This window comes from Phycodurus eques, chromosome 13, assembly GCF_024500275.1.
Source record: "Phycodurus eques isolate BA_2022a chromosome 13, UOR_Pequ_1.1, whole genome shotgun sequence".
Taxonomy (NCBI): Eukaryota; Metazoa; Chordata; class Actinopteri; order Syngnathiformes; family Syngnathidae; genus Phycodurus; species Phycodurus eques.
Genome location: NC_084537.1, coordinates 11,555,998 through 11,581,309, shown reverse-complemented (window position 1 = coordinate 11,581,309; position 25,312 = coordinate 11,555,998). Strand labels below are relative to the sequence as shown.

Genomic DNA, 25,312 nt, shown 5'->3' with positions numbered 1-25,312 from the left:
CATTCCATTATGCTTGAGCTCATCAATCTCGTTTGTCGTTACAGTACTGTAATAGGATTTTCACATCACGAGGATTCACTGGCCACAACATGTGCAGGTGTACCTCATGGTTTTACTGACATGTATCCATTTGCATGCCCGTGATAGTTAAGGACAAAATACCTATTAATCATAATAATTGTGTGTGAATGCTGAAGAGCTGACGCTGAACTGAAATGCTTCTGTAATTGAATTGTTGAAATGTTCATATGTATTATGTGAGACTTAAATTTGGAATGGTTTGAATCAGTCAAGTAATGTGTAGGGAGTGGGTAAATATGTATTCATTTGGGAATTCTATTGTGAAAATAAGGGAATTTTGGGAATAGTCTTGTATATGTCCTGGATGAGCTAATCATTAGAAGTTGGAATAGTTTGAATTGGTCAAGAAATGTAGGATTATGTAAATATGTAAAATGTCTGCACTGATTTGGGAATGTTGCCATGGAAGAAGTTGAGTGAAAATGTTGGAAATTTGTTGAATGTGAAAATGCACTGAATGAGCGGGACAATTTGAACTTGGAATTGATTGTGTCCCCATTCATTTCAATGGGAATTATTTTCATAGTAAATGTGGAGTAAGTATGATTCTCGTGAGCGTTCACACAATACAATAGTCAAGTCAAACCAACGTGGTTGTTATTTACAGTGTCTTGCCCACTAGACTGAGTAATAGTTACTAATAAGGCATAAGTTAACTTATAAACTTAAACCGATACGGTGTATCCGCTCTTTCTATAGGTGTTTATTCAAAGTAAATTTGCGTTTTATGCCAAGATAAAAACAAAAAATAAAGACGTTTTTGAGGCAATTTCCGTAAATACAGACATAGTGTGACGTCACGATGTCCCTATCACCAATTGGTCAGCAAAGTCACGAGGGTACCAGCGCTCACATTTCTATTGGCTTCATAGTTAAATCTCCTCCCTCGGATTGGCCTACAGCCTCCATATCTGATTGGCCCATCCGTGCACGCCGACAATTTGAAATCGACGTTTCGTGACTTTCGCAGAGGAAAAACGAGGAAGAGTGGACAACTAGCAGGTAAAAACTTTTGATCAACAATATTTCTACTGCGTGCATATTTTTTTGAACGTTTACGTTTTGTTGTCGCTGCATTGGTGTTATGGGTGAAGCACGGCAGCTCGCGTAATGAAACATTACGTGCACAATGACGTGCACTCAATTGTAAATATTAGTAGGCTTACATTACATTACATTACATTGCATTGAAAGAACAAACTCATCTCCATTTGAATTGCAAATGGAGATATAAAATGAAACTTAATAAATACAAGGGGTTTGGATGAGCTAAATGTTATAAATGTGTACAGTTTCAATGTATGGGCATTTCTTGTATTTGTTTCAGACAATGTTGTAGGAAGGAAAGTTTTATTATTTTAATGCGGGCCTCGAAACACCCTTCAATTTTGCATAATGACACTTGTAATATAAAATGATTCAAAACATGATCCATCATATTTTTATCCTTGTGGGTTACACTCATTGCCTGCTTGCATAATGTTGTCGTTTGATTTAGCAACATTTCAGACGATCATCTTATTTAAAAAGAAAAAAAACACCTATCAACAACTGCAACTAGTTTTAAAACATTTTTGGAAACATTTCGCAACTTTTAAAAAGTGTTGCATTGATCGGTAGCGCCTACCTGAGGGAAAGAGGTGGAAGAACCGGTGACTGGGATGTGGAGGGTCCAAGAGGATTTTGCACCCTCTTGTCTTAGTTCTGGCATCGTGCAAATCCTCAAGGGTGGGTACCGACAATCCTTTCAGCAGTTTTGATTGTCCGTTGCAGTCGGAGTTTGTCCTTATTTGTAGCAGCACCAAACCAGACTGTGATGGAAGAACACAGGACTGATTCGATGACCGCTGTGTAGAACTGCCTCAGCAGCTCCTGTGGCACGCCATCCTTTCGCAGAAGCCGCAGGAAGTACATCCTCTGCTGGGCCTTTTTGAGGACGGAGTTGATGTTGGTCGCCCACTTCAGGTCCTGAGAGACTAAAATTCCCAGGAACTTGAATGTCTCGATGGTTGACACAAGGCAGCTGAACAACGTGAGGGGCAGCTGTGGCGAAGGATGCCTCCTGGAGTCCACGATCATCTCTACAGTCTTGAGCGTGTTCAGCTCCAGGTTGTGTCGGCCGCACCACAGCTCCAGCCGCTCCGCTTCCTGTCGATATGCAGACTCGTCACCATCCTTGATGAGGCCGATGACAGTGGTGTCATCTGCAAACTTGGAGTTTGACAGCCGGGTGCGCTGAGGTGCAGTCGTTCGTGTAGAGAGAGAAGAGCAGCGGAGATAGGACACAACCTTGGGGCGCTCCAGTGCTGATGCTGCGTGTGGATAATCAACAAGCTAATCCAAATAGACAAATTTCAAATTGTTTTTTTTTCCCCCTGAGATGGCCAATCAATTTAACTAATGCCACTGTATAATCTATGAAATGTTCAACATCATTGGTCGTCAAACATTTTACAAGTACCACCATAATGACCAACATTAAAATACCTAAAAAGCCCAAGTGTTCATCAAAAACAAGATGGAGGTTTAATTCCTAAGAAGTATATTTAATATTATTATAAGACAATGTAACATTCTGCAGAATTTGAACATTAACACTGTAATTAAATATAGGAATATAAAAACTGTACTTAATAATTCCACTAAAATGGATTGCACATAAAAGTTAAATGAAAATGGTACTCCCTCCGTAAGGTGTATTCAGAGGTTCAGGAGAGGAGGGTCCGTCGGGAAGTTGAATCTCAGATTCAGGAGGAGCAGTGTGGTTTTCGTCCTGGCCGTGGAGCAGTTCTTCACCCTCGGCGGGGTCCTCGCGGGCGCGTGGGAGTTCGCCCAACCAGTCTACATGTGTTTTGTGGAGTTGAAGAAGGCGTTCCATATGTATCCCTCAGGAAGTTCTGTGTGGGGTGCTTCCGGAGTATGGGGTACCGAACTCACTTCGGGCTGTTCGGTCCCCTGTACGACCGGTGTCAGAGTTTGGTCCGCATTGCCGGCACTATGTCTGATTCGTTTCCCGTGAGGGTTGGACTCGCCAAGGCTGCCTTTTGTCGCCGATTCTGTTAATTACCTTTATGGAGAGAATTTCTAGGCGCAGTCGAGGTCTCGAGGGGGTCCGGTTTCTTGACAACATTAGGTCCCTGCTTTTTGCAGATGATGTGGTTCTGATGGCTTCATGAAGCTGCGATCTTCAACTCTCACTGGAGCGGTTCGCAGCCGACTGTACGATATGTTCCTACCTGCACCTGTAGTCACGAGCTCTGGGTTGTGACTGAAAGGGAATGTTTCGAGATCCCCTAGATGAGCTGGATGAAGTGGTTGGGGGAATTGGAGGTCTGGGCTTCCCGACTTAACCTGCTGCCCCCGTGACCCGACAACGGATAAGCGGAAGAAAATGAATGAATGGATTGATGGATGGAAAATGGTACGAAATACAGTAAATGTTTGAAAACCAACAGTTTGAAAAGTTTAAAAGCAAATGTATTGTAGGCTACTTAAAAGTTAAATGCAACTGAACTGTACTTAACAAATGTACTGTACTGAATTAAAATTAAAAACAATTTACGCCACTGTAGCGTTATGAACAGTTTGAACATTTTAATTTCATGACTCTTTCACGTCCTATTAGAAGAACAGCCCGTGCACAACACTGAGAATCACTGCTGTGCGTAATTACACTTTGACATCATCACGCCTTTTGCAACAACCCCTAAAAAAGAGTTTGCAACACTGACACTAACCTGTATATTGTTAAAATACCACAAATCTACACTGATGGAACTGAATGACAGTAAATCATGGAGAGATGTCCTCATATTTTAAGCAGATTTACTTTAAAATAAAATGCTCTGTTGTTGTTACAATCGTTTTTTTAAGGACAGTATGACTTTTTTTAGTTTTAATTTTTTTAAGAAAGTGGCTGTGATGTGTGGAGGGGAGGACGGCGGGGCACAGCTGCAGTGTTGTGTGACAACCGAGCACCTGAACGCCTCAGGACAAGCCACCCGGAGGCAGGTCATCCGCAAAGCTTCTGTTCTTCTGGGACGCAATGAGTTCCAAGAGCTCATCCTCCGCGTCCACGATGGGAAGGTCCCGCAAAATTATTCTCTGAAGAAATTCAAACTGTTCACCAGGTTTGCCCGTGATGGGAAGTGCACTGTCAAGCTGCTCCCTGAAAATATCCAGGTACTCCTCTCCAACTGCCCCCCTGACCAGCTCAGCCTCTTCCTGAGGACTCTGAGCATCAAACACCAGGCGGGCCTGTCGGGCAAAACTCTGAGCACACGAGAGAAACTCAAAGCGGGTCTACCTCGCAGCTTTGAGGCCATCAGCCCCCTTCAGCAAAAAGACATCCAGAAGGTTAATGAGCTTCGAAGTAATGTGGTACCCAAAGGGCTTTCGGACCACACTAACAGGCCCGCAGGTGCAGGACAGCAGGTCAAAAGGTCAAGAAGTGACTGTATCTTCAGCCCTGTGAGTAGCCTTGAGGCCCCTCTGTGTCATTGTAAAAAGGGTCTTCATCTTTTTATTTTAATTGTTTTGCTCTAATAATGTTAACATTTCTACTGTCTGGACTTGGAACAGGCAAGTGAGCTGTAGTTTTGTGACTGTTTCAGGTGAAAGCCAACCCGAGCAAGAAACCAGCCCTGTCTCTGCCAACTCGTAAGCTGAGCAAAGGACAGGCTGCCGTCCTTAACGCTGTGCTGAGTGGAAAGAACGTCTTCTTCACAGGCAGTGCAGGTATGAATACCGTACGTGCAGCTCTCCATGGTCAGGGTTATTTCACATTTGTTGTAATGCATTTACATTTTCCAATTGTACGTGAAGCATGGTAGTAGAACATTACCTGCTCTGATAAGATGATTCCACTGTGCTTTCAGGGACAGGGAAGTCCTTCTTACTGAAGCGAATACTAGGGTCACTTCCTCCAAAGAGCACCTTCGCTACCGCCAGCACTGGAGTGGCTGCATGTCATATTGGAGGAACAACGCTGCATAACTTCGCAGGTCAGTCAGTCTGCATAATTCGGACTTGCATATCTAACGTAGAAATTAAACACAATAAAATGATAGTTGAAAATCCACTATAAAGCGGTGGTACGCTGTACAGTGAGGAGCCCAAACGCTGCTGCGTTTAGTGAAAATCTGCGCGTAATCCACTCCCACCAAAAAGTTTTAATTATTGCCTATCCATGCCATAAAATGGTGGCGAAGCACTTTTTTTCTATTACCCAAGACTATTGCCTGACCAAATGAAGTGCCTCTCCTCAGTTAGACATGGCTTTGGCCTGAGCACAAAAACAGTGAATAGTAGATTAGTTCACGCACACCCCCCCGCCCCCAAAATCCACAAAGAGGCAAATTTACGAATGCTGACCCAAAAGTATGTATAAGTTCACTGTAAAGGCCTATTTTTGTAATACACTACTGCTGAATAAGGTTCAATGCTGTTACTCTACTCTTATTCTTAGAACAGTTGCACTGTGTGCCAATCAATGTCATTTTGGGGTGTCTTCCTTCATCACAGATCTTTATTTTCAATCAATTATCTTCACACAGTGACAATTCTAATTTGTTGTACCGTTTTGTGTCCCTCTTACCTTCCTCATCTCCCCTGTACTGCCAACTTGTATCCAGGAATTGGCTCAGGCTCGGCCCCACTGGAGCAGTGTATTGAGCTGGCCCAGAGGCCCGGGGTGCTGCAGCACTGGACCGGCTGTCGACACCTCGTCATCGACGAGATCTCCATGGTGGACGCCGCTTTCTTCGACAAGCTCGAGTCTGTGGCCAGGTAAGATCTATAGCTCTAAATCAACGACGTGTAACGGTGATGCATCCTATCAATGTTCTTTTTATTAGTACTGTATCCCCAAAATATTTTCTCTCTCTGCACAGGTCGGTGAGGAGGTCCACTGAGCCTTTCGGGGGTATCCAGCTGATTATTTGCGGCGATTTCCTTCAGCTACCGCCTGTTTCAAAGGGAAAGGAAAAGGCCAGGTTTTGTTTCCAGGTAAAGGGATGCCAATGTGGATAGCATGTGCATAAAAATATATTTGAAAATTTCACCATATGTAGCCAACGTCACGTGATGCAACATTGCTTAATGTTGACACTTCTGTCTAGGTGATGTTCAAAGATGGATCTAATTTGCCCTTTGTGTGTGTAAAAATATATTTTTTGCAGAGCTCGAAGTCAGCAGTTAGAAATGACAAACGTTAATCCTACAAGATTCACGATAAAATAGAAATGGACAAAGGTGCAATATAGTACACAATAATGTACTGTGGCTGTTAGTTGTTTTTTTTAATTCATACTATAAAAGGACCAATATAATTTTTTTTCAAAATGTATAAATAACTTCAAATACACATTAGGATAATATTGATTTTTTTTGTTATTGTCTTTAGTATGTGTCCCTGGCTAATGTAACTAAACAATGGTCCGTTATTCAAGATTTGACTCATGGTCCCAGACCTATTGAAGGCCAGTCATCATTTTTATTTTATCCACAGTGGGACTTGCCTACAGTGATTTTCTTTTCCATGTGCTTTCGTGGCATAAAGGAATAAATGATAGTGGGCCAATTATTTTTGTTGTAGTGAGTTCAAGAAGCCACTTTTTTTACATGTCGGGTCTCGCCTATTAATTAGCATCGACAAAACCAACCAAGCATGACGTCTGAAAATGGAGTTGGCCCTTCCCACTGAGTGCTAATAACACATGCTAAAGTTGCCTGTTTTCACATGCACTGACCTGAGACAATCAAAGAAACATTAACTGAACAACATGCTAATTCTTGTGGTTGTGGGGTACAATTGCACTGCATCATACTGAGAGCTGTTTTCAATATTTTCTCCTTATGTCACAGAATCAAAATATTAGACACAGCTCTCTATATGATGCAGTAGTGCAGATCTGAAACCACTACTTTACGGGGATTTCTGTAGTTTCATAATGAATATAATATTGAAAATGGAATGTTTGTCAGAATCTACATATTTTTCTCAAAGACTGAGTGAATAATTCACGTCTAGGGGCATCCAGATTATGATGTCAGCAAAAGATAACCGAAGTCTACTTGTTCTTGATCAGCTCATCTAAAATGTTGTCTTTATTATCTATCAGGCTAGATGTTGGCGTAAAGTCATTCAGGTCAACTTGGAGCTAACAGAGGTGCGACGGCAAACCGATCAGACCTTCATCTCCCTCCTCCAGGCTGTGAGGGTGGGAAGGTAAATCTGTAATCCAATCTCACCCCAAATGTCTTCCAATACTGAAAGATTTCCTCGGCTAAATTACTTGATCAACCCCGCGCAGGGCGACAGAAGAGGTTACAAATCAATTGATTGCAAGCGCCTACCGTCAGATCGACAGGGACGGTATCGTAGCAACCAGACTGTGCACACACAAGGATGATGTGGAGCTCACCAACGATAACAAGCTACAGCAACTGCCAGGTATGACGCATTTTTGCGTGCTTCCTCACAACCTTTGGCACTTTTTGTTTTGAAATCAAGTAAAAATGGGCCCAAAAAACTTGCCTCGCATCATGAGTCATACCCTGTCGGTAACCTCAGTCAGGTGTCATTGTTTTGATTGTTTTACTTTCAAGATCATTTTACACTACTGTAGTTCCAAAATGTTAGGGGCATTGAGCTTTCGGCTGAAATTTCAGGAATGCACTTTAACCTTTCCAGCTTAAATGCTTTTTACAGTCAAACCTCCAAAGTTAAACACAACCTGTTGTATGATTTTTGGTTGACTTCAAAAGTGCTATTTTAAAACCTTTTTCACCCTAATATTCTGTATCATGTTAAGTGATTTATTGTGGTCCTTTAACTCTACTGCCATCTGAATGTAATGTTTTGAACATTCTCAGTCCTTGTGATGTGAAAATGTGTCATAAATATGATGCACCACAGGCAAGTGTTGTTAACAACCCGGCCAAGTTTGAAGGATTAAAAAACAATTTAAAAATCAAGTATATAAAATGATGCTTCAATACTGTGGAAGAATAAGCTTTTCTATTCGCTCTTGAACGCTGTGGGCATGTTTGCTGAAACCATGCCTCTCATCTGTCAATCAAATACATGAGAAATGGATGCTACCTCGAATAGCATCTTTCTTATTCCTATATAGAACTACATGTTTGTGCCATGAAAATATATCCGCTTAAAAAGTTACCGGTGAAAGAAATATATCTGAGCAGCCAGACCACTTCCTATTTTGCGATAAATTCAATTTCTTTCTTCTATGTTCTTTGGTTATCATCAACCAATTCCTCTTTGTCATCACAGATACACTGTAGTGGCATCACAAAAAAAGCCATAGAAAAAGTCAAATACACATATTTGATCTATCAAACAGATTATTTTAATTTCACATTTTGTTGAATTGACCTAGATATTGGGAAATCTTTAATCGAGCCAATACAGTACCTGGATACGGTTAATTTGACAGTGAAGATTATGTTTTGTTGCAATCCAAACTGTAACACACTTTTGGGGTGTTTGGCATTGGAGAATTCCATTGTACAGTATTTTGAAATCATGCATTCTTCTTGTTCATCAGGGTCGGCGCGGGTATTTGAGGCTCTGGACAGCGACCCGGCCTTGGTGAGGACTATAGACGCCCACAGCCCGGTCAGCAGACTACTTCATCTTAAAGTGGGAGCTCAGGTGTGTGTATGTGTACTAGTCCCCCCCGACCCCAACACACACACACACACACACACACACACACACAAACAAAACATTGTCTACATGCCAGCTAATCTATTTGTTGTCTTCATCATTTAGGTCATGTTGACAAAGAACCTAGATGTCACTCGAGGTCTAGTGAACGGAGCCCGAGGGGTTGTGGTGGCGTTTGAGCCTGGAAAACACGGTTAGCACACACTTATTGCAAGCTTAGCTGAGAGCATTCAAAGGCAATCCTCTAAACGTACCATATTTGGGAGAGTTTAACCCCCGGTAACAGGACAATTTGAAAGAGTTTTACCAGGGAATAGGTAGGTTTAAATTATTCTAATGCGTTATAAATTTAGAAGATTGGATTGGCTTCTTGTAAAGGGGATGAATAATCATGGTCATTTAGACCTTTTTGTCAAAATAGCAAACACAGTGGTGCTCTGAGAGAGGAGTTTAATTCATTCAGTGACCACGCTTGTAACTCCAAAACACTCGTATCTCAAATCATGGTTCCCCATTGAAATGAACAGAAGTCCCATTAATCTGTTCCAGCCCCCCCTCCTCTGAAAAAAAAACTAGTTTTGCAATGTGTTTTTTAAGAAGGAAAGTTTTTACCCAGGAAAATAGAATTAATATTACACTTTTTAAAAACATAGAGCAATATGATGATATCGTAATGAAGATAATTTTAATAGGTCAGTGTCCATGTTTGTTTGTTTTTAAAAGGCGCTTGAGATCAAATGTATTATTATTATTAAAAGAACAGTTCTTAATATTTCTATTTATTCATGGTACTTGCATGCCTCAATTTGAAAAAAACATTTTTTTTAGGTTGAATGTTTCGGACTTCTCAGAGGGTTTCGGTACGAAAAGGTGAATTCTGTTTGAAAGTCCTCACTCCTGTTGAAAACTGTAAAATGGGGAGAGCTCCCTGAATATTAAGAGCACTCAAACACTTCATGACAACTAATAAATTTGCTGAGCCATGTGTGCCAGTCATGTAAAATGAAAGGGTATACAGGATTTTCTGTCAACTAAATGAAAATGTAGAATAAATGAATACATTTGGGAAATTACAGTTTGAAACTGCTCATTTGACAATGTGCTGACGCATACTTGTTTTTTTTCTTCCACAGGTCTCCCACGCGTGCGCTTCCTGTCCGCCGTCACGGAAGTGTTGAAGCTTGAACGCTGGGCGTTTAAATCGGGGGGCGGGGCCCACCTGAGTCGACAGCAGCTGCCACTAAAACTGGCCTGGGCCATTTCTATCCACAAGAGTCAGGTGGGTTTCTAAATTTATGACCTCGTGTTGCCTTTAATGGATTAGATGTATATATATATAGATAGATATAGATATATCTTTTTTTTTTTTTTTTTTTTTTGTGCGACTTTGCCATTTGCTTTTCTCCTGACTCCCTCAATGCATATATATATATATATATATATATATTTGCAAAAAAAAAAAACCTAATTATATTCCTCTCTTTTTCTGTGTCCAATGCCATCTGCACTACTAAAAGTGCCCGCTGTTGCAATGTCCTTGCTGACCTAATGCTTAATCACCGTATTCAAGGTCAAGCTGTTTCTCACACAGCAGGAGTATAAATTTGTTCGGAAAGTCATGTCTGTCTGTCAAATAACTCCAAATTTTAATGAATGTAAAATCATAAAGGACAGTGTAATAAATGAAAATGAATCTACTTATAATCCACTGACTGAATGGCCCAAAAAAGATGAATCACTGCAGATTAAAACAAGATTTAAAAGTCCAGACGTTCCTGTCGCCCTCGGGAAGGGTTGTAAATTCGGCCTTTAACTTCTCATGCGGCCTTTCCCACTACAAGTAGCAAAATGTATTTGATTAAATTATCTGGAATAACAATGTGGAAAATTATTAAATTAACAGGTCCCTCAATTTCTATAGTCCGTATTACACAGTGTGCAGAATTATTAGGAGAGTCTCATTGTAGGATTATTTATTTTGATGAGGATTATTTTTATTAATCACCAACCATAGTGCTTTCGGTTCATCCAAAATGTTGATAAACCTCAAATGTTTGTTTAAGACAGTAAAAGTGAGGTTTAGGCTTTCTTAGGAGAATATGTGGGCACTTTTAGTCAACAAGTAGTGTGCAGAACTATTATGCAACTAAATGCAAAACGCACATTTTCTCCTCACTTTTTATTTTCATTTCTTTAAGTGATCATTATAAACGGGGAACTCAAAACTAGAAATTGATAGAAACTGATATACATGTGTAATATAAAAAAGTGTCCAATATAGCTACCCTTCTTTTCAACTACGGTGACAAGCTTTGCATCCATGGATTCTCTCAGTCTCTTGATTTGTGGGTGGGGTCATCAGTTGTTCGTCTTTCAAGCCTTTACTGGTCAGCCATGCAGAGGAGTAGCCTACTTGGATGCATGTGATGGAAATTGTCCTACATAAAAATCTGTATTTTTGAAAGATGCATGCTTCTTCTTCCTGTGCCACTTCCTGAAGAAAGTGTCTTCTAAAAACTGACAGAATGCTTGGGAGTTCATTTTGAGCCCATCTTCAACTCAAAAAGGTCCAACCAGTTCATGTTTAATAATACCAGCCGATAACAGTATCCTGCCTCCACTTCACTGGAATCTGAGTCGAAGTGGAGCTCTGTGCCTGTTAGTGGTCCAGCCATGGGCCCATTCATCTTGTCCATCAAGAGTCACTCTCATTTCATCAGTCCATAAAACCTTTGTGAAATCTGTCTTCAGATAATTCTTGGCCCAGTCGAGACACTTCAGCTTGTTTGACTTGTTCACTGGTGGTCTTTTTTCAGTTTTTCTTACCTGGGCCAAGTCTCTGAACACTGAACACCTTGTACTTTGAGGTATTCCAGGTAGGTTGCAGTTCTGAAATATGACAGAACTTGAAGAGAATGGGTTTCTGGTAGTGTATATATAGGGTGTTGATTTCCTTAAGCCACACCCACACTCATTACACAATTGCACTGTACCTGCCGTGCTTAAATCCATTAAGCATTCAGGTTTATCCAGCTAGGAGCTAGGAAATATGCCTAAAAGTGATGATATGGTCAAAATACTTGCCTAATAATTCTGTACACCGTGTAGGGTCATGGATGAGCTGGAGCCTATCCCTGGAGACTTTTGACAAGAGGCGGTGCACACCCTGGACCGGTTGCCAACCATGCACATTAGCATTCACCAACTGCCAATTTGGAGTCTTCATTGAACATCATACATTATGCATGTTTTTGGAATGAAGCCCGGAGAGGAGAACTTGAGTCGAGATTTGAACCCGGAACCTCTCGTCTGTGAGGCAGACATGCGAACCACTACTTTACTTTGCTGCCTAAATAAATAGTTATCTAAATAGGATTTAAAATGTCGGGAAATACTGAGGGGAAGTGTTTTTACAATTGCTTAAAACATTATGCTATGTAACAAGGTGGCATTTTGGGCGAGCGGTTAGCACAACCACCTCACAGTTATGAGGCTGGTGGTTCAAATTCTCCCTGTGCTCAGGTGGGTTTTCAGTCTTCCCTCATTTAAAAAAATATGCATGTTAGGTTTACTCGCGACTCTTCCTTGTCCTTATGTGTGAATGTGAGCTGTCTCTCATGCAAAAGTAAGATGGGATAGACTCCAGCACACCTTAAGGAGGGTGATGCTATAAAAAATGGATGAATGCTGTATAACAAATAACCTTTTTACAAATTTTGGTTTCCCTTTTTTCCCCTCCTAAACCAGTGATAGTTGCTGTTTATTGTTCTGCCTGTCACTGTATGTTGCTGGCAAAGATATATTAGCATCCTGTCAATCTGCATTTCCCAATCCCAGCTCTCTGCCCTTCATATATTTGGTATATTTAGGCCCTAGAGTAGATACTGTAGTAGTTGTTGAGACCTCGCCGTTTTATGTTAGCTGCTTGCTGCACAAACTTGTAATCGTTAGTGCTGTCTAAGCCACTTGTTATTCTTCTTAAAGTGGGCCATAAATATGGTACTGGTGTTAATTTCAGGCCTTTCTAAATGGGGAAATATTTCCATTAATCTGTGTTATGTGGCACGTTTAGCCTTTTACCCACCACGAGTGAGCTATCACAAATCACACTGCTGTCTTGATGGTATTTTCCAATATCCTGACCTCAGAATGTAGTACAATAGGAGATGGCCCTGTAGGGAATTGAGTTCATTTGTCACAACCTCCGTGTCAGCAATGTTTGATCTACCCCAGAGAAAGCAATGTAAAGCACACACGCATCCCTTAAGAGGAAATGAGATTACTGAGGAGTGGTGATCAAAAGAAGACAAGTTGACGGGGGAGAGTGCACCACACCATCTACAAACTGCATTAACAATCCACTTAGTGAGAGTTTCTTCATTTATTACAGGGAATGACACTAGACTGTGTGGAAATCTCTCTGGCGCGGGTGTTTGAGAGTGGCCAGGCTTACGTGGCCTTGTCTCGGGCTCGGAGTTTGGAGGGTCTCAGGGTTATGGACTTTGATCCCCGTGTGGTCCGAGCAGACCCAGATGCTCTTGTCTTCTACAAGAATCTGAGGAAAGAGAGGCTGCTGGTGCAGGTGGGTAAAGAGCTTTTTTTATTATTATTATTCAGTTTGTCCAATGAATGTTATCGGAGTAACTTTTTTTTTTTTTAACCCCTAATATTTAATGAGACTGCTTTGTGCGATATATAAGATACGATTGTAAACATTTTGTTCTCAATTAACGTTTGTGCCTGCAGACTGTCATGGATGACTATGGTGACATAAGCAACAAAGAAAACTTCTGGTGAGATTAATTCTGCACCATTACAATCTTATTGCACTTGCTGCAAGTTGGCCACCTGGGAATCTTGTAGTCACCCTGCCATCATGTGTTCAGTTGTGCTTTTAAAACCTTTACATTTTACATACTTTTATTTATTGTGATATTGTCAAATAAAGTTTTTAGTCAACTCATAGTTTTATTTTGTTTGATATTTGAAAAGGTCAGATGGTGCTTTTTCCCTTCCCAATATGTATTCTATATTTAACACAAAGCAGTATTTCAACAATGAAATTAGTAAACTGGACTTGAGTCAATGAAAATATTCTACATAAAAATGAAAACAATTGTATAGAAGAAAATGTATTTAACTTGTGGAATACCTTTTGCATTTAATCTTTTAGTACAGTTTTCAAACAACTGAACTGTACCCAACAAATTTACTAAATTGGCTTAAAAAAACAAGTTTACGCCATTGGCCATTATGCACTTTAAACATTTAATTCAGTGAGTCTTTTGCAGACCACTAGAGGGAGCCTGCATATGCCACCCATGGTTCTCGTACCACACTTGCAGAACCCCTGGCATAATCGTTACCAGCGGAATGCTCATGTCTTGAAAACTATCACTTTTCAAGAAAGCAAAACATGCCATGTTTCTGGAGCCATTACATCATCAAAGACAACAAGCCATTTTCAACAAATGGACTGTTCAATAATTTGTAAAAATAACACTCACTTAGGGCCTGACCACTAGTAGCAGTTTCTTAATAAAAAATAATAATAATTGAAATAGACCAAATTTGGACAGTTTTAAGGCTTCTGGCCAACAGTGACAAATTATGGGACATTTATGATTGAGTTCTATGAACTCTGCCTAGCAACAAGTGGCCAATGCAAATGTGAAGTGACCAGGTAAGATTCACACTTGTATGTAGTCTACCAATGCTTTTGATGCTCTACCCATTTTATTTCTCCATTTATTTAAAAAAAAAAAAAAAAAAAAAAAATCACCGGCCCAACGCAATCCTTCTAACAATAACCATGATGAACTGGTAACCAAAGAGATATTTTATTAAATGGTTCAGTGGAAAAAAACAATCCTGAATAAACAGTTCTGCATGTTCTTTTCTATATGATCTGACGACATTGAAAGTGTGAACCTCTGGAGTCTTTCTGTACAAGCTGGGCTTGACTATGTACAAATTGCATCGTACAATATATGCAATGTACAGAGTAGATAGTGTCTTCAGCCCAGGATCTCCATACAATATGTATTAATATAGAATAACAATTTGCAAGTACTCTCCTATTTATTTTACAGTCATAGCAGTTAAGTTGATCACACAGGTGCAGGTGGTGGGTGGGCACATCATTTCACATTGTGGAACAGCTTGTGTGATACCTGTATGGGAAAGGTGAATGAAGCGACATTAGGACACACACAGAATGATTCCAGTACCTTCTGTGCATGTGCAGACACTTACACAGTGCTCACGTGCATGCAGGAAGTCAAAGAGCTCTTCTGTGCACTCTTCTTTGGTGTTGGATTTTGAGTTGACGCGGGTCTCGCAGAGCTCCAGACGCTCCTTGTAGTGCATGCAGTGTTCAGTCTCCTCACACTTGGCACGGATTGTTTCTAAGGGGTCCTGGAGGGGACAAAAAGGTGACAAAATACAATTGTAGCATCAAGAAACGTGTGATAAACTCTGTTATATCAATTAGCCCTGCAGCTATTGAATATTTTTAGAATTGTGTATAATATCAGATCGATTAATGGGATAAAAAGTGATTTTTCATTATTGAACAATGTGCATGTGAGGTGCGGGTATTATTTTTGTCCACTTGGGGTCACCGTTCTACTGTAGTATCTGTGACTTCGCATGTATGGTTCTAAAAGGTGGCCTGGTGAGGGAAGTGGACATCAGCAAATGTGTACTTGGCATTGTCAGTGTGGAAAAATGATCCATGTGAAGCTTCAAGGCAGAGATTTTGTTTTAACCTTTTTTTTTGTAATCAAATTAGTCAACTAATTGTTGGACCCCTAAAATCAACTGAATACTACTAAATTCAATGTAGTAACAGTTTTGCAGACCTCACATTACTTCTAGCTGTATGTACCAATGCTGCAGTGTAAGCTATACATGTGACACAAAAGTGAGTGACTTTTTCTAATTTGGAGGTGACCAGAGTTCATAAGGCCTTTGCATTTGTGCTTCACAATGGAATGCTATTTAAGTATTCAATTAATACAAAAATTACAACTAAGTACTATAATCACATATTCTTGAAAACAATTGTTCTGGTGCTTAGTTAAAAGACATGCAGGATCAGTGATTAAATCTGTAATTCATAGCCCAATTGACAATAAAAAAAACAAAAGATAATTCCATTTTATTGAATGGCTCACAGTCAATGCTATAAACTCCCTAATATGTAGTAGTGACCTTAGGGGAAACCCAAAGTGATACATAAATTAATAGAACATACCACCAGGTCTACCTCTTCTTCCTCCTCCTCCTCCTCGTCGTCGTCTTCCTCTTCAGGGGCATCTTCCTCCTGTACAGTGACAGTAATAAAAACATGCATTAAAAAGGATCGTAAATAATATTACGTGTAGGTGTTACACATATTCTTGAAGGAGTGACTTAGGTTAGATATGCACGTACGAAGAGGTGCATTCAATTGAACAATGGACATAAGATAAATGGAAATAACACTTGAGTTTTGAGCTTTTCAGATATTAGTATAAAATACAATCAAATATATAAATTTAGATTGTCGCTTAATTTCTTCATCCAATAAAGTTTGTGACGCTGTCTTACCTACCACCCATGTTAATGAACGTAACCTACAGCGAAATACAAGTTGAACCATAAACACAGTCACCGTACCAACATAATAATAATTTCAATTCTTTACCTCGTCTTCGGGGTCGCCGTAAGTCAGCATTTTTCTTTCGAACCCCATGACTAAGGCCGTGAAATTGTCCCAAAACCTGCCAGAAAGTACTCAAGTCCGAGTGTGCCAATTTGAGTAGCTAGCCGTCGAGGACGTCGGGGTCGGTCGATCACTCGCAGGAAACGTCGAGAGGGCTCACGGGAAACAATCTATTATTGGTCAAGATACATTGATTGACGTTACTCAAATCCAATTGATTACCGAGTTTATGTTTAACGTCCCGCCTACTTAAGTGTGACGTCACCCGGAACTTTGTGTCTTCGATAGCAGAGCAATGTCGGACCGAGAAACATGACGTACTCTAAAAATGGCGCTGCGCTTGGATGCCAGACTTTTAATGCGGAAAATTCGAGGCTTAAGGTGTTTAACGTCTAGAAGACATCGCGTGAAAGAAAAATGGGTACGTGTATATAAAAAAAAAGTTTCTTACTGCAGAATGGGTATTCCGTGGAATTTGACGAGAAAGCGATGTTTGCAGTTGTCCCGTATGAAACGAAATTGGGTAATGTGATTTACTCACGGTGTTTCCAGACCTTTGACCTTTCCCGAGCCAAGGCCAAATGTCAAAGCATACCACCAAACAAAAATGCCACGAAAAGTATATATTCCCCGCCCCAAGTTTCTCTGTGTGAAATCTGGGTCTGTTTAGTTGAACGCAAGCTGTTATTCTGTTGTAGACTTGGCTAAAGTGAAAGGTTACTTGTGCCTTCTGCCATCTAGTATAAATTAATAATTGTAAAGCCGGTCACTATACGTTGTTGTCATAGATAGAGCAACAAAGATACATTATTTGTAGTACTTTTTCCACACCTGATGATCTCTCACAGCACACAGTGGTTGAGCATCACTGATTTACAAATCACGTTCGACCAATGGGACTGGAAGGTTCAGACTAAAGTTCTGTTGTCAAGTGGTCAGGTCACCCTTTCCTGACCACTAACTCACAGGACACGTCATTGGGTTTAGTTGCTCAAGGAACTAAAGCTGAATGTAACATTCTCGTGGAAGTATCCGTGCTTCTTTTTTTTAAACTTTAATTTCTAACAGATTTGATACCATCAAAATAGTAATTTAAAAAAAAGTTAAAATCTAAAAAAAAAAAAAAAGTTAAAAAAAAATAATAAAATAAAACATCTCAATTTGTGTAAAACATAAACATCTACAAATAAATTCAGTGTTTAAAAAAAAACAAAACAAAAAAAAACAATTCTAACTCAGATGGCACAAAAATACATCTGGGTAATCGGTCAGAAACTGATCAAAAGCAATCAAAACCTTTCTCAATCCAGCCAATCAAGTTACGCTCAGCTGGTCATGTGACATTTACAATGAAGGAATAGGTAGCCTTTAATCAATTCAAACTAGAAATTCAAATTCAAACTAGGGTGGCACTGATATACATTCACATTAGTTCTGAGTGTCTTAAGTATACTAAATATTGATATTAAACACAGTTTTGACTTTACTTGCTTTTTCACAGGCTGCTTCACGTCCCAAGCACCCTCCTACCAGTTTAGCAGTAAAGCATTTTGATGTCACCTACTGCAGTCAGCTGGGGCAACTCTGGCCTTCGGTTCGAGTTGCTCTGCTCTCGGAAAGAAAGTACGGAGCTCTGCTCAATAATTTCTGCAATGATGCTTTTGTGGATGATCTTACGTCCCAAGGATGCAGAGACTTCATCACGGCTACAGACAGAAAAGGTGTGTGTAAATTACTGCAGCTGATACTTCTGCAATTGAAACTCAAATAACACTGCGTTTGTGTTATTGTCAAGGAATGCTTTATGTTATGTCCAGGTCATTGATTCTGCTTCATCCCTTATTCAGAGTATGTGTGCATGGAGCGAGACCCACAAGTCAAATTTAGTGAGAAATCTGATGCCACCTCTCTGGAGAAACATGACATGATTGTTCAGCAGCAGTTATCAGCACCGCACCTCAGCACTAACATCAAGTGCTTCGTCTTTCCGAGAGGAGATATCACACGTTTCAAGCCAGCTAGGTGGGATGATTGTGTTATGTTGGATGTATTCAAGTTACTGAATGTCACTCAACCACACAATCATTTGTCTTCGTATCAAATGTGTTTTCTGTTAAGACCAGATATGTCTGGGTTACTGGGCTACTACCTGATGGATGCAGCGTCAGTGTTACCTTGCCTTGCACTCGATGTTCACGAGGGCCACACCCTGCTTGACCTCTGTGCTGCCCCAGGAGGAAAGACGCTTGCTTTGCTGCAGAACCAGGCCATTGGTAATCATACCTTTTAATTTATCTGATAACCAGTACAGGGTTTTCCATATTTCATTTGTGGATAGAGTGTGAAACTACTTAGACAAATATTCACATCACCTGTGACACGTTTACCTTTTTACCTTCCTCTTTTTCATCTTTTTATTCCTAGTGAATGCCATTCTGCATCATGGAAAAAAAGACAAAGTTAAAACATTAAACTTAACATTAAATGTAGCTACTTTTTACACAAATTGTTGAAGTTTGAGATATTTGAGCAAGAATTGCCTTGTCGGTGATTCTCAACGTGTGGTACACTAGTGGTATGCAAGCTCCCTCTAGTGGTGTGTGACAGAATCACGGAATTCAATGTTGAAACTAAGCATAATGTAACAGTGGCTTAATAAAAAAAATTCTCAACCCAGTGCAGTACTTGTTAAGCACAGTTCAGTTGACTTTAACTGTTAATTAATTCTGAATAAGTTAATGGGTAAGTTGAGGTTTTGGCAAGTCCTGTTAGTTCTCCCTTATTATATATTGTGGACAATTCTGTACATCCGGCTTTGTGAGACCAATTTGGGGAAGGCCCTTTTCATGCATGACTGTACCCCAGTGCGCAATGCAAGTTCCATTAAAGCAGGGTTTGATTTGGTTAGGAAGAACTTGTACGTCCCAATAATTGTTGATATTATATTAACCATGCACCGTTTATCTGTACACTCCAGGTTTTTTGTGTTTGAATGACTCGTCTGTGTCTCGGACATTACGACTGAGGAAGGTGCTCCACAGCTACATACCTAAACAGCTTTTGACCAGTGAGAAGCTACGGATCACTTCCTTTGACGGCACCAAATGGGGGGAAATAGAACAGAATACCTTTGACAGAGTAAGACGGTCTCTGTTTATATTTTCAACACATTAATAGATCAACAATAATACTGCTAACACCTTGTCCTCTGTTTGTTTATTTTAGGTCCTTGTTGATGTTCCCTGTACCACAGACCGACATTCACTCATGGAGGACGAGAACAATATATTCAGTAAGAACAGAACTGGCGAGAGGCGACAGCTGCCACAGCTACAGCTGCAACTACTGATGTAAGCACATTACACACACTTTTCATATGAAAGGTCCATAGAGATGTAAATACACTGACAAGCAGTGTTGCCACAGTTACCTTGTAAAAGTAACCTAGTTACTTTACTGATTACTTGATTTCAAAAGTTAGTAACTTTTTAGTTATTTTCAGTATCTGTCAAGTGGCAGGAATATAACTTATTCACAGTACCAAAAAAAAAAAAACATTAGCTTAACCATACCCATTACTTGGTAATGTAGGCCACACAAGTTGCAGAATGATGTCATCAAAATGAAAAAAATAACTTAAATATGAGTGTAGTTGAAGCCACATTGAATCAGCAACTTAGAGCAGACTTGACATGCCAAATAGCCACCTAAATATAAACAAGGACACCATTCTCAGTACCCTCCTTTAAAGACTATTAACTGATAGATACACAGACTGTAGCAACCCTGCCGATTGTGTGGGGTTCCATGAAGGCAAATGTGTGTGTGTGTGTGTGTGTGTGTGTGTGTTTGCGCGTGCCCATAGTGTACAACGAACCTTAGTATTGTCCTCTTTAGAGAAGTGACTCGTCGTCGTGACTGTTTTTCCTGTTTAAGTATGCCAATCCCTCGTCAGAGTCGTCAGCGTCCATTGTGATTGTGCCGCTGGCTGCTCGGGTACATGAGAGTTGACTATGTGCGGAAAACGTGCAACGCGTCACGTGACGTCATTGCCCCAGAGGGCTCCGTTTATAAATATTTCGCCTTTTTTCGATTTTGTAGTCAGTTGTTGTGTGCATTTTAGTTACGGATAGTTAAGAATATAGTGTGTTTCGTCTGTTTTATTAGTCATTACTAAAACAAAGGCCGAAAATTGGTCTACACTTATGACATGCACCGTGACTGAATCAAGTGTCATGGTGATTGACTTGCCTCACGTTCCCAAGCACTGTACTTTGTTAATGATAACTATCTATTGCTGAAGCATAAATAGCATATTCTTATTATTATTCAAAAGCATATAAAACTCTGGTTTTTGTGAATAAAAAAGTAACTATTGGCAGATAAATCAAAGTAACTGTAATCTGACCACACCATTGTAAATGGTAACGCGTTAGATTACTTATGACGTCACCGGACCACATTTTTTGAGTAACGCGTTTGTAACGCATTACTGGCATCACTGCTGACTAGACACTAATCACAATACACTGTCAATGTATTCTGTGGCAAACTATCTATTTTTTTGCCATGCCTAAATGGTTAACAGATTTAATAATGATAAAACAAGTGATAGCACCCTCTGAAAACATATCAAGTGAAAAAGTACCGGCAAACTTTTTCGTTTTGCAGGGCGGGAGTGGTGGCAGCACGTCCGGGTGGCGAGATCGTTTACTCCACCTGCACACTTTCTCACATCCAGAATGTTGGCGTGGTTGAACAAGCCATCCAGTTGGCGCGTGAGAACCACGGCATCCAGCTTGAGGTCAGTATGAACCAACACACACAGCAGAGGTGCGTAGAGAGCGATGATTTACTGGTTCAAATATTAGGACATGTTAGGGAGTACTTTGTCTATTTGCTTGACATTGGTTTTCCCCTCTCCAACATTGAATCCAAATCTAGGTTGTGGACCTGCAACCACTCACAAACATGTTCAGGAATACCTTTCACTTCGCTTCTGAGCTCCATCTGGGTGAGATGGTCATCCCACACCTGGCTGCCAACTTTGGACCCATTTATATGTGCAAGCTAAGGAGGCTCACATAGACCGTCGATTAACATTTAGTATGCATTTTACACATATTGTCATGATTCTGCATTTAACTTATCAAAATAAAGTCACAGTTAACAGTGATGCACAAGTAGGGAACAGCTTTCCAGGGACTGGGAGCAATTTTGGGTGTCCCGTGCAAGGAAGAATCCTCCATCTGCTATCCTTTATACCACACATTGAAGTACAATACACAGAAATCTTTATTGTCCGCTGTAATGGAAGTTTTCTTTGGTTTACTGGCGCAAAAGAAGCGGACAAAATTGGAGCAATAGGAATACAGAGGTTCACTAAGTTACAGTAATAAGACGATAAGAGCATAGAACATTTTTAAAAATTAAAATCCCCTCACTCAGTGATTCTCAGTGTGGTAAAAGTACTACTTGTGATACGTTGGCTCCATGCAGTGGTACATGAAAATCACTCAAATACAAATAAAATGTACAAAATTTTAAAAAATGAAATACAATCCAACATATTACAATAAAGCTTGTAGCTCTGCATACAGCTTGTTTAAACTAAACTAAAAAAAATTAAAAATCCATTACATTCTTTTACTTTTCAAGTACAGGGCTTTTTTTCTTTTTTGGTTGTTGTTACAGTTCAGTTGTAGTTAAATTTTAAGTACAATACATTTGCATTTAATCTTGACATTTTTGTTTTGAAAATGTTAAAAGTACAATTTTTATTTCACTTTACTGTGCAATCAATTTTAATTGAATCGTTTATGTAGGTTTTCGATATTTAAGCACAGTGTTACTGTTCAAACTGACCAGGATGTTACAGTGGTATACATAAATACATTTACGCGGAATAAAACTTCTCCCTAGTTTTTGATTAACACAGGCTTAAATTACTCTATTTGAATGTCAGTCATTATGGTGGAAAAAAAGTGGGTTTTTTTTGGGTTTTTTTAGGCGGTACTTTGTGTAAAAAGTTTGAGAACTACTCACCAAAGTAAAAGACAGTTTTGTTAATAAACTAACTGTAAAAATCACATTGTTGATAGTCAGTGATAGATGTATTGTTAGTATTTATACAGTAAATACATAGATAATTATTAATTAATAGTGCTTAGTACTTCTGCCGTACCTTCAGGAGGCCCTGGTTCAAGTCTCTGAGTGGAGTTTGCATGTTCTCCACCTTACTTGAATTTTTTTTTTGCTGGCATTCTCGTTTCCTCCCACATTCCAAAAACATGATCTTAGCTTAACTGAAGACTCTATATTGCCCATAGGTATCTCTTACATGCAAGTGTATTCCACCTAAATTTTGTTGTCATTAACTTCAATTGGTCATAATGAGGACACCCAAAAAGCACCAAAAAAAATTATAGACATGATACAGTTACAGTATTTTAAAATGTTCTTCCAGCCCCGTACTTAGGTGTACAGTACTGCGAAAACCAAAATCTCAGCAAGATTACATATCGTCTCTCTCAGGCGGAATTCTCGCATCTTCAAAACCATTATCTTTCAGGAAATTGGAGGGGGGACTTCTTATATTTGGAGTTATTAAACATATCGTGAAAGAGTGTGCTATTTTCAACACTTAAGATTGGTTAACAATTTGTAGACTTAATAAACCGAAGTGGGAAGAGACTAAGTGCAAAAAAAAAAAAAAAAAAAGACAAAATTTAGGCATAGGTTTCCGCTCAACAATCCCTATCTCATATCAACGCAAAACATGCTTGTTCTTAGTTTGCTAAGCTATTTCTTATTACCAGGCAATTTTTCTGTAAGAGTATTTCACCGGTTCCAAGCGTTAGTTTCCCTTAAAAATCTTATAATATATTAAGATCTTATCAGCAAGTTTATCTTAAAATAAGAAATACCATAATTCTATCGGTGTAGTATAAATACATAGAAGGCCTCAGTGGTGGGTGGCATGGTTGAGACTGGTTCGAGCGTCTGCCTCACAGTTCTGAGGACTGGAATTCAAATCCCGGCCCTGTGGAGTTTGCATGTTCTCCCTATGCCTGCGTGGGTTTTCTGCGGGCACTCCGGTTTCCTCCCACATCCCAAAAACATGCATGGTAGGTTAATTGAAGATTCTAAATTGCCCTTATGTGTGAATGTGAGTGCGAATGGTTGTTTGTTTATGTGTGCCCTGTGATTGGTTGCCAACCAGTTCAGGGTGTACCCCGCCTCCTGCCCGAAGATAGCTGGGATATGCTCCAGCATGCCCGCGACCCCTGTGAGGATAAGCGGCTCAGAAAATGGATGGATGGATGGGCCTCAGTGGTGAGTTTTGAGCCTAGCTACTTGTTTTAAGAAATCTTAACAAAAAAAATATCTTTCTAGTAATGGACAATTTTGCATAAATTACATAATATAGTCTTCATTTCTGCAGTCTTCTAACCGTAAAAAAAAAATTGTCAAAAAGACCTTGCGCTGTATAATATTTTCCCACTAGAGGGCACTAATGGTCTGTCATACATACATACACACACACACATATATATATATATATATATATATATATATATATATATATATATATATATATATATAAAGCATATGATAAACATAGGGTATGTGAAATCACATACAGAAATTTCTTAACAAATAAAGCACCCTCTTTTTGCTCCCCAGTAAAGGAGGGCTTCCTTTCCATCAGGTTCGATGTCTGCCTAATAATGTGGTGGGAGGTCATAATGAGCATGCAGGCAATGACTTATTTGACCGTCTCAGTCTGTATGGCGTGCATGATAGCGTCGCATTGACTCTCTTTTGCATTGACATCACTCAGAGGTGAAATGTTCTCTAATGTGAGCACCGAAGAGGTGTCTCTCTTTTCCCCATCACACCATAGATGACCCTTTATGTTCTCCCGGCCAGGCAATGTAGCATGAAAAAGGTGTGCGTACAAGCACAAGGGTGTGTGTGGTTGTGTGTCTAACGAGCAGGCCATGCGAGAGTGTCATCGACTGGCTGCTGTCATTAAGCTGCTCCAAACACTGAGCTGACTCCCATCCACATTGGACAGCCACGCTGCTCCCAGATGAACATTAAAGAGGCAGAGAGCTAAAATGGGACATCTCGCCCCCCTTTCTATTTTTTTTTTTTTTTTGCCCCCTCTGCTTTTTTTATTCCACAGATGAGTGCAGATAATTATCTGAGCGATTGTGAGTGATTACTGTATTACTGCGGTACAAGGGGGATGTATTGGAGAATGCAGAGGGAATTAATGACACATAAAAACTATTTTTGTATTGACTGCTTTCGTCTCCGGGGCCTTGAGTGCCTGTTCACATCTCTTGTGATTACCTAAACGTATTGTAAATATGTGTTTCCGATGGGCCCTTCCATAAATTTACATGTTTTAACACTCAGGAGACTGCAGACTGTTAGAGATCAGTTAGCTGGCTATTCTGCCTGTCTCGACTTTATTGAATTGGCCAATGAGGCGCTGTACACTTGCGTCTCTGTTTATAAGCCTGCCAGAGACAGATATATGCCGCGTATTAAAAAGATGGATATCATGGGTTTAACCTTGTTTCCTTGAGGTCTGCAGGTGCAATTTTTTTGTCAATAAAGATGCTAAACACTCACGGTCTTACTCATTGCCTCACAATGCTCTCAGCAAATATACTGCATGTATCACTACTGAGCGCTTCCACAAAATTAAATAAAAATGTCTATTTAATCAGTTCGTAGCCAGCTTTGTTTTTTCTTGGGCAGTGGCTGTTGGGAGGTTGGAACCAACCATTAAAGAGAAGAGACCAAATGGTCTTCCAATT

General features: G+C 39.9%; 3 protein-coding genes across 5 annotated transcripts; 2 read left to right on the top strand and 1 right to left on the bottom strand.

Moving 5' to 3' along the window:
- Window positions 1–1,060: 1,060 nt before the first annotated feature.
- On the top strand, window positions 1,061–13,678 carry pif1 (PIF1 5'-to-3' DNA helicase homolog (S. cerevisiae)). 3 transcript variants are annotated; one of them, XM_061694432.1, is made up of 13 exons: window positions 1,061–1,083; window positions 3,991–4,551; window positions 4,695–4,818; window positions 4,959–5,084; window positions 5,715–5,868; window positions 5,973–6,087; window positions 7,203–7,309; window positions 7,395–7,534; window positions 8,649–8,755; window positions 8,876–8,963; window positions 9,904–10,049; window positions 13,161–13,352; window positions 13,517–13,678. In XM_061694432.1, exons 2-13 carry the CDS (start codon window positions 4,003–4,005, stop codon window positions 13,565–13,567), a joined length of 1,899 nt encoding a protein of 632 aa, XP_061550416.1. In that variant the 5' UTR covers window positions 1,061–1,083; window positions 3,991–4,002; the 3' UTR covers window positions 13,568–13,678. The 3 variants fall into 3 exon arrangements, with proteins under 3 accessions (XP_061550416.1, XP_061550419.1, XP_061550417.1); XM_061694433.1 differs by having other exon boundaries at window positions 1,065–1,083; window positions 3,975–4,551; XM_061694435.1 differs by lacking the exon at window positions 13,517–13,678 and having other exon boundaries at window positions 11,879–13,240.
- Window positions 13,679–14,591: 913 nt separating this feature from the next.
- Window positions 14,592–16,611, bottom strand: LOC133411725 (cytochrome b-c1 complex subunit 6, mitochondrial-like). The gene is made up of 4 exons (XM_061694385.1): window positions 16,461–16,611; window positions 16,029–16,097; window positions 15,026–15,187; window positions 14,592–14,943 (listed from the first exon to the last, which is right to left on the bottom strand). Exons 1-4 carry the CDS (start codon window positions 16,506–16,508, stop codon window positions 14,911–14,913), a joined length of 312 nt encoding a protein of 103 aa, XP_061550369.1. The 5' UTR covers window positions 16,509–16,611; the 3' UTR covers window positions 14,592–14,910.
- A 170-nt stretch (window positions 16,612–16,781) lies between these two features.
- On the top strand, window positions 16,782–24,610 carry nsun4 (NOP2/Sun RNA methyltransferase 4). Its single transcript, XM_061693975.1, has 8 exons — window positions 16,782–16,899; window positions 17,980–18,199; window positions 18,326–18,500; window positions 18,597–18,751; window positions 19,456–19,616; window positions 19,704–19,828; window positions 21,150–21,282; window positions 21,423–24,610. The coding sequence occupies exons 1-8, from the start codon at window positions 16,807–16,809 to the stop codon at window positions 21,564–21,566; spliced, it is 1,206 nt and encodes a 401-aa protein (XP_061549959.1). The 5' UTR covers window positions 16,782–16,806; the 3' UTR covers window positions 21,567–24,610.
- Window positions 24,611–25,312: the final 702 nt, after the last annotated feature.